This window comes from Galeopterus variegatus, unplaced genomic scaffold (assembly GCF_000696425.1).
Source record: "Galeopterus variegatus unplaced genomic scaffold, G_variegatus-3.0.2 Scaffold6725, whole genome shotgun sequence".
Lineage (NCBI taxonomy): Eukaryota > Metazoa > Chordata > Mammalia > Dermoptera > Cynocephalidae > Galeopterus > Galeopterus variegatus.
In genome coordinates this window covers 31,004-40,609 of record NW_007732836.1, presented here as the reverse complement: position 1 = coordinate 40,609, position 9,606 = coordinate 31,004, and the positions used below count along the sequence as shown (strand labels likewise).

At 44.3% G+C, this 9,606-nt stretch overlaps 1 protein-coding gene across 1 annotated transcript in view; it reads left to right on the top strand.

Annotated features, from left to right (window-relative positions):
• The first annotated feature begins 1,894 nt into the window (after window positions 1-1,894).
• LY9 (lymphocyte antigen 9) overlaps window positions 1,895-9,606 on the top strand; it is a 19,011-nt gene continuing 11,299 nt past the window's right edge. Inside the window, 9 exon segments of the mRNA XM_008591176.1 lie at window positions 1,895-1,911; window positions 2,532-2,869; window positions 6,740-6,910; window positions 6,913-6,990; window positions 7,468-7,574; window positions 7,576-7,617; window positions 8,496-8,623; window positions 8,625-8,677; window positions 9,250-9,316. Of these exon segments, the coding sequence (XP_008589398.1) occupies window positions 1,895-1,911; window positions 2,532-2,869; window positions 6,740-6,910; window positions 6,913-6,990; window positions 7,468-7,574; window positions 7,576-7,617; window positions 8,496-8,623; window positions 8,625-8,677; window positions 9,250-9,316 (1,001 nt within the window).

The window sequence follows — 9,606 nt, the reverse complement described above, 5'->3', positions numbered from 1 at the left end:
GGGGGAAGTTCAGCCCTAGTGGTGTTGCCATCTGTGGGCAGGGGCAGGAAGGTGCGTAGTGGGGGGTACACAGGCTTTGACACAGGCCTGGGGCAGGCCCGCAGGTGTGGGGGAAGTTCAGCCCTAGTGGTGTTGCCATCTGTGGGCAGGGGCAGGAAGGTGCATAGTGGGGGGTACACAGGCTTTGACACAGGCCTGGGGCAGGCCCACAGGAGACTGGTTCACTGCCACAGCAGAAGCCCAGAAGGAATTTCTCCTGTCCCCCAGGGAAGCCAGCCTTGAACTCTGACCTGAGGGGATGGTGGGGTGAAGGGGCAGCGTGCTTTAGCACAACCTGTCTGCCCTGCTAGCAACTAGCAGGACACACCTCCTCTCGCTTAATCTTCCCAATAGTCACATAAAATAGGCTCTCTACTCTGTGGATTTCAGATGAGTACATGAAGCTGTCTCTGGTAGTGGGTTTGGACTGAGGTCTCCCTGGTCTCCATCTCTTTCTTCATTTTCTGATGTGCTTGTTCACTCAAGAAATGTTCCTTGTGACCCAGCACTGGGCCAGGCACTGTGCTGGGTCTTGGAGTATCAGCAGAAGACCAGACAGACATGGCCTCTGCTCTCAGGGGCTTAGGAATTGGGGAGGGAGCAAGGCAGCAATAACCCAGAAAATATCCTTAGATGGTGGGGGAAAGGGAGTAGGTAGGGCCTTGGGAGCCCAGCTCAGCAGCCTTAGGGGGTCAGGGAAGGCTCCCTGGAGGAAGGATTGTTTAAGCTGCCTTCTATGAGCTTCTGTTAAAAGCCTACAAATAAGATGAATCCAGATATTGACAAGGTCTAGAAAGAAGACAAAAAAGTCCCAACTGTGCCTGTGGCTGCAGGTCTAGGTGCCATATAGATCAGGGCCACCCCCTCCTAGCCCCTGGCTTGGGCTGGTGAGTGGCACACATGCACTGTTAGCACTTGGGCAGGTGAGTCCCTTGTGAATGCCCACCAGGTGGACCCAGACTCCACCTGAGACTTCTGGACTGGTAGCAGGAAGGCCTGGCTCTTTGGAAAATAGCCACAATGCCTGTGCCATTGGCTGGAAAGCTCTGCTGCTGCCTGGTGGGCAAGTGTTAGGGCATGTCCAAGTGACAAGGAAGACCTTGGCTCTTCCACCACCTCCTCGGGTGTGTTTCCAGGTTGGGCACAGCAGGGAGGGGAGGAAAGCCCTCCTGCAGTGAGACCTGTGGCACAGGCTTCTCCCTTTAGGACAGTGAGTCACTTCTCAGTACCTGGCCCATTTGGCTCAGGTGACTTTTGCTCTGAAGCTGGCAGGCATGGCCCTGGCATGACCAAACAAAACTGTTTCCCAGTCAAGGGGTTGGGGACATCCATCTAGGCCACAAGCAGTTTTGCAGTCCTTTATGAAAGTCCTTCTAGAGATTGGTGTCTGTTATCAATCTTCCACAAATGGCTGGATTTCCTTCCACGTGTACTTTGATTTCTAACTCTGAAGGGCCATTCCCCAGGAGGCCAGCAGTGCTTGTCTCGGGGAGACCAGGAGGCCAAGTACTATCTTCTTCTTATCTCCCTATTCTGCTTTTTTTGTAGTGACTGTATGCTGCTTTTGTAATAAGGAAAAATGATAAAAGAAATATTAAAATTATAAAATTATTATTGTCATGGAAAAAATTAAATAAATAAATGGGTGATGCTTTTGTGCTTCCAGGGAGTCATTTCAGGAACCCAGAAAATTAGCTACCTTGGCCAAGTGGACGGATTCCTGGAATCCTTGGTAATGAAATTTATCAGGAGTATGGGTCTTCCCTGAGATGAGAAAACCAGGAACAGAATCAATGCTACCAGCTCCAAGCCTGGCTAAGCCAAACTCAGTCTTTGTCCAGAGATCCCCTGGACAATGAGGAACAAGGTAAGGTATGATAAAGGTGGGACAGGCTCATTTTTTCCCCAACTCTTGTTATAAAATTTTCAAACATTCAGAAAAACTGAAAGAATTTTACAGTGAACACTCATTTGCCTACCACCCAGTTTCTACCATGAATGTTTTATTTTTTTATTTTACTTATTGTATCACCATCCTATCCATCTAGCCATCCCTCTAGCCATTCACCTATCATCTTATTTTTTAAAAGATGCTTCTTTTTAATTCACTATTTTTTTTTTTTTTTACAATTTGTGACAGCTTGCTTTTATTTAATCTTTACCATATTCCTTGAGAAAGTTGGTGCAGGTATGAGCATCTCAATCTCATAGATAAGTGACCTGATTATCAGGAAAATTTAGAAATTCACCCCAAAACACAAAGCTAATTCCCCTCTTGGGTTGAATTCAGAAATTCACCCCAAAACACAAAGCTATTTTCGTGGGAGTGAGTGTTTGGTGAATTAATTAATAACTTTGCTAGGCAATGGGCCTAGAAAAAGGAGAGCAGGAATCTCATTTCATTTCTTAGTATCGGGCATTTATGCCCAATATGTGTTTATTGAGTGAATGAATGAATGAAGCCTGGCTTGGAGTCCAGCTGTTCCTCCAAGGCTCTCCTTCTCTCTCTCTGCTGGACTAAGAGCCTCTGGAAAGAACTCAGCCCCAACAGTGGTGTCAGAGATCCTAGAGGGTTCCGTGACTCTCTCACTAAACCTCTCAGTAGACACAGAGATTGAGCACGTCGCCTGGATTGGTCCCCCAAATGCTCTTGCTTTAGCATACCCCAAAGGAGATGTAACCTTTATGGTCAAAGGCTACTAAAGCTGACATCAGAACCTGACCCTGAAAGATGCAGGATCCTGCAAAGCCCAGATAAACCAAAAGAATTCTGAAGTCACCACTGAGGAGGAATCCACCCTGCACATCTATGGTGAGATCCAGAGAGCTTGTGCAGACTTTGATCTCTTATTTTTTCAGATTTAAAACAGATTTTCTTTTTCTCAAGGAATTTATCTCTCTGGGATATGACTACTACGGATCATTTTCACCTCATTCCATATACACAGATGTCTAGTGGAAAACATAACCATAAAATCCTTACACATTATATAATTGCCGTAATTGATATAACTAGTCTTCTACTTGTAGACATTTAGGTTGTCGCCAATATTTTCTCTCACAAACAATGCTGTAATGAATTTTCACGTGCACCTATTTTTTTCACACGTATGTGAGTAGGTTATATTCTGAAGGATAAATCTATAGAATATATTCATGAAGTCAAGATGCTGAGTAAAAAAAGTAGATGCATTTTTGGGCTGGCCCCGTGGTTCACTCAGGAGAGTGCGGCGCTGGTAGCACTGTGGCCGTGGATTCGGATCCTATATAGGGATGGCCCATGCGCTCACTGGCTGAGCGTGGTGCTGACCACACCGTGCCGAGGGTTGCGATCCCCTTACCAGTCAAAAATAATAATAATAATAATAATAAAAGTATATGCATTTTAATACTGCTAGATATTGGCAAATTTCCCTCCATGTTATTAAGTAACCCTCCCACCAGAAATGTTGAGTGCACATTTCCCCATATGATAATGGTGCATTATCTAATGTTTCTATCTTTACTAACCTGATTAGGTTTTTTTAAAAAAGGTAAAAAATAAACTGATTAGGTAAAATAGTATTTCATAGTTTAAATTTATATTTTTCTTATGAGTGAGGTAAGCATCTTTTCATGTGTTTAGAGCCATTTGTATTCTCTTTTTCTATTCTATAACTCTCTGTTAATATCCTTTGCCTGTCTGTATTAGCTTGCTAGGTTTGCCATAACAAAATACCTCAGACTAAGGGATTAAACAACAGAAATTTATTTTTCACAATTCCGGAGACTAGAAGTCCAAGATCAAGGTGTTGGGAGGTTTGGTTTCTCCTGAGGCCTCTCTCCTTGCATTGTAGATGGCCACTTTCTCACTGTGTCCTCCTGTGGTCATCTTTCCATCTGTGTTGTCTGTGTCCTAATCTCTTCTTCTTATAAGCACATCAGTCATATTGTACTAGGGCCTGTATTAGTCCGTTTCTGTTGCTTGTAATAAAATACATGGAACTGGGTGATTTTATAAAGAAAATGAAATTTATTGTTTACAGTTTCTGAGGCTAGGAAGTCCAAAGTCTAGGGAACACAGCTGGTGAAGGCTTTGGCGATGACAGTGATGGCAGAGTATCACATTGTGAAAATGGTAGAGCAGAGAGAAAGACAGACTCTCCTCTCCTCTTCTTCTAAAGCCCTAGAACCACGCCCCTGACCACCATTTTTAATCCATTCACTATGGCACGGTCCTACAATCCAATCACCTCTTCAAGGCCCCATCTTTCAATTACCATAAGGAATTTCCACCCTCAATAGTTACAGTGGGGATTAAGCTTCCAATATGTGAAATTTGGGGGACACAATTCAATCAATCTACAGCAGGGCCCACCCTAATAACCCCACTTTAACATAATTACCACTTTCAAGGCCCTATTTCCAAATACAGTAACATTCTGGGGTACTGGGAGTTAGGATTTCAACATATGAATTTGAGGAAGAACACAATTCAGCCCTAACATTCTGCCTCCCCTAAATTCATGTCCTTCTCAAATGCAAAATACATTTACCCCATCCCAACAGCCCCCAAAGTCTTAACCCATTCCAACATCAACTCGAAGTCCAAAATTCTCATCTAACTATCATGTAAACCAAGTATAGGTGAGACTCGGTGGTACAATTCATCATGAGGCAAAATTCCTCTCAGTTATGAACCTGTGAAACCAGACAAGTCATCTGCTTCCAAAATACAATGGTGGAACAGGCATAGGAAAGAAGAAAGGGGTCACAGGTCCCAAGCAAGTCTGAAACCTAGCAGGGCAAATTCTATTCAATTTTATATTTGAAGAGTAATCCTCTTTTGGCTCCATGCTCTATCCTCTGGGCCCACTGGGGTGGCAGTTCTGCCTCCTGGAACCAAAGAGGAAACCACTCCATCGTGCCCCACCTTTAATGTCCACATTTCTACCAACATTCTGTTCATGATGATATATGTATATATCTCAGATAATAGAAGCTTTTCCTACGACTCTTCTATTTTCTTTCTCAGCCCTCGCCAGAATCATCTTCAACATCCATATTTCTACCAACAGTCTCTTGAAGGCCATCTGGGCTTTTTCTAACATGCGTCTCAAAATTCTTCTAGTCTCTACCCATTAGCCAGTTCCAAAGCCACATCCACATTTTTAGGTATTTGTTACAACAGCACCCCACTTCTAGTATCAAAATCTGTATTTTGATTATTCGATATTTGATTATGGGCTGCCATAACAAAATGCCACAGACTGAGTAGCTTGAACAATGTAAATGTACTTTCTCCCAATTATGGGAGCCGATCAAGATGTCAGTGGATTCGGTTTCTTCTGAGGCCTCTCTCCTTGGCTTGCAGATGGCCACCTTCTCTCTATGTCCTCATATGGTTGTCCCTTTGTGTTGTCTGGGCTCTAACCCCCCTTCTTAAAAGGATATTGGTCATATTGGTTTAGGCCCCACCTTAATGACCCCATTTTAACTTAATTACCTCTATCTTCAATACAGTTCTGTCTCCAAATACACTCACATTCTGAGGTACTAGAGGTTAGGTTTTCAAGATGTGAACTTTGGAGGGACACAACTCAACCCGTAACACCATCTTTCTATCAAGTAATTTGACCTTTCTTAGTGATTTGTAGGGTACTGTGTATATATTAAGGAAATGGAATCCTATGCAGCTAATAGAATTAGAATGAATCAACTCAATATGCATTGACACACAACAATTTTCAAGACACACTATTAAATTTTTTAAAAGGTTCAAGACAGTATGTAGCATATGCTACCATATATATATATATATATATATATATGTCTATACCTAAAATACCTCTGGAAAGATCAACAGGAAACTCATAACAGTAATTGCCTCCAGGAATAGTAATTCTTGGGAAGAAAATATAAGTAGGTGGCTGCAAGCCAGAAAGCTTTTTTTTTTTTACTAAGTACCCTTTTGTATATTTTCAATTTTTTGTGTGTATTACCTATTCAAAAAAAGACAAGAGAGAAAGAAAACTTAATTAAACATATACTCACACATACACACACACACAATAAACAGAGGAAATAAAACAAAAGCCATGGAGATGGCCAAGAAGAAGGTCTGAAATCACAATGGATCCTAAATGTAGACCAAATGTAGGGCATCTCAAGTTCCAGAAGTGGAGCTCCCTACTTCCTAGTGTTTGGGGCTGGGCATTCATCCATTTATTCACCAAACATTCATAAGTGTTTTTCATGGGCCAGGCTGAGTGTTAGATGTTCCTTGAGGAGTTCACATACTGGTGGGGGAGAGAAGTAGTCAGAATATTAGTGACTTGGGGTCATGATGATAACACATGGACATGTCATGAAAGGACATGTATGGAAGTTATGGAAGTGTATGAACATATACAACATTTTGTGAGGAGTTCACATACTGGTGGGGGAGAGAAGTAGTCAGAATATTAGTGACTTGGGGTCATGGTGATAACACATGGACATGTCATGAAAGGACATGTATGGAAGTTATGGAAGTGTATAAACATATACAACATTTTAGAAGCACAGAGAAGAGTCACCCAGTCTGCAGAGAAGACATCCTAGGTCATGCTGGCCTCTCCCTGCTGCTCCAGCTCCTCTATCATTGCCACCTTCTTCTTTCAGACCTTTCCTGCTGGGGAAGGGATCAGAGTGTCTTCCTAATGCCATTGTCCCTGCAAAGCATCTCAGGCACCCTGAGTCACCACAAAGTCTGTGAAGCTGTATGAGAATGCCTTCTGTAACATCACCCTGACATACTTTGTGAAAGAAGCAGGAAAAGGTGTTCTGTACAGTTGGACCCCAAGGGACCCCCATGCTTCTAAGTGCTACAGAGCCTCCAGTCTCACCATCTCCTGATGCCATGTGACCCAAAGCTGCCATACACTTACTTGCACAGCCTGGAACCTGGTCAGTCCCAGCAGCTCCCACCCTGTCCATGCCTGGCAGTTCTATACAGGTAACTTGCTCCACTTAGACCCTCCAGGGGATTCCAGAAAGTATGAGCAGCTGTGGGGTCTAAACCCCAGGGTTCTGTTAGGACACTGATGGGGTGAGGAAACAAGAGGACAGGACCGGAGACCCCTTGTTCTCTACTCCCAGGGGCCAGAGAGAGCCTGGCAGGACTTGAGAACTCCCAGGGCACCGTGAAACTGCAAGGGAGCAGAACAAAGTATAGAGGGAGGGGTCCAAATTGATCTTTGCTTGGATGGAGGCATTCCCTGGGGTCTCCTTAGGAGGGCAGAGAGAGCAGGAGAGGCCAGTATGCAGTGGGCCAAGTGAGGTAGAACAGGTCGTCATGGGAAAGCAGCAGGGATGCCTCCTCAAAGAGGAAGCTGGGGAGAAGAGAACTGGCTGAGGGTCAAGGGAGTGGGGAACAGTGGCTGAAGCTGCAGTGTCTCTTCCCTGCAGACCGAGGAACATGCAGAGGAGGAACAATGGGGGAGACAATGGTGGGGAACCCAGGAAATCCAGTCACCCTGCTCCTGGCACTCCTGGCCAGTGAGGACATAGAGAATGCTGGTCTGGATATTAAACACATCTATTACCCACAAAGAAAGTGCCTGAGTGTGAGCTAACAGTATAGTGCACACCAAACTGAAAAGGTATCCTTAGACCAAAGAATGAAACAGACAACTCCATATGCTTTACAAGGAGTTATTATATTGTTGTTGTTGTTGTTGTTGACAGGTGATTACTTACAGGGATAGGGCAGAGTAGACGTCCAAATGCTGTGCTGAAGAGCAGATGCACTCACCAGCTCACTGAGGCTTAATCCCCACTGTTGAGTGTTGATGGTGGGAAATCCTGTTATGGTAATTGAAAGGTGGGGCCTTGAAGCGGTGATTGGATTGTGGGACCATAATGTAGTGAATGGATTAATAATGATGGTCATGGGAGTGGTTCTGAGGTCTTTAAAAGGAGAGTACATGGTGAGCTATCTCTCTCTGCTCTCTCTGCTTCCACCATCTTGCAATGTGAGATCCCTGAGTCACTGTCACCACCACCAGATGGACTTTGGACTTCCCAGTCTCAGAAACTGTAAGCAATAAATTTCATTTTTCTTTACAAATCACCAAGTTTCAGGTATTTTGTTACAAGCAACAGAAATGGACCAATACATGCCACATAGCTACTTTCTCTGCAACCCTGTAGGGAAGGAGTCGAAGCTTATAGGGAACTTAGGGACGAAAGTGGAGCTATGCCAAAGAGAGAGAGGCCACGGAAGTGGAAGATTCCCAAGTGCCTTGCAGCCTCCCATTGCTTATCCCTGGGGTTGCTGGCATCATTCCACTTATCTTCACAAGCATAGCATTCTGTTACTTTCCCATCCTCAGTTGCTAAGCAACCTGTACAGGGGAAAGATCATAACTATTGAAACCAGAGCTCCAAAGGCCACAAGGATGGAGTGAGTTCTGACCAGCATTTATACAGAGTAGGAGGAAGCAGCAACAGCAGATCTGTTCATTAAAGCCAAGGATCCTGACAAGAACAGGGTGTGCGTCTCTGGCCAGGACTACTCCTTGAAGACTGGCCAACCAAAGACGGAGGACGCTGGCCCTGCCATGCTTAGAGGCCTCTAGAGTCACCAGCCCAAAACATATGACTCTACTCTGCTACCATGAGTCTCTGGACAGAGTTCCCTTCATTAGATTCCTTCCTTGAAAGGTTTCTCCTCTGCTGACTTCCCCACCTCCCTCTTTTCTCAGGCCTCTCCTTGAACCAAAATGCTTCAGACCACTAGGACAGTTAGTCAGTTCATACCAGTCAATTCACAGGAGGAAACATTACAACCAACAGCTGGGCAAAAACCTACCTGCCAAGGTGCCCTTGCTCTAGGCTTCCAATTAGGCCTTGACTACCCAACTTTCAGTACCTGCCCCTGTCCTTCTGCACTGATTTTCAAATGGGACCAGGAACTCTCCAACCTGCATGTTATTGAACATTAAATCTCTGTGACATTAGGTAAGCCATAAACCTCTCTACCGTGTCTGCCTTATGTACTGCTATAACACCTTGCCTAGAACAATGCTTGCTCAAAAAATGGTTGTACAATGAATAAATGAAAAGAAATATTTTCTGAAAAATCATGGAACTTTAAGAGGCAGGTAGGATGGCCATTATGTTCTGTCCATTGTTTGCTCTAATCTCTTGTCATTGTTTGTATTAATGTTATTCATTTCCTCTTCAAAGGGCCTGAAAGAAACATGAAGCTTTGGGTTGGGATCTCCCTGATGGTTTCCAACCTTCTCTGCATAAAGCATATAAAAGGAGAACTGTTCTGATGGATGTTGGGGTGGAAGCTGAGATGCCTGCTCTCACTCCCCCACACCCATCCCACAGTGTCCTAAATTACTCCTTTGAACTCTGGAGCTCTGGGGTGCTAAGGAATTCCCAAACTCTGCCCACTCAAACCAAACCCTGCTTTAAAAAACCTTATGTCACCTGTCATGGAGGGGATTCCCCCAAGGAGATGGAATCAGAGGAGGAACTGGGGGGGGGGGGGGGGGGGGGGTCCAATCATTTGGCAATGAAGACTTTTTTTTTTTA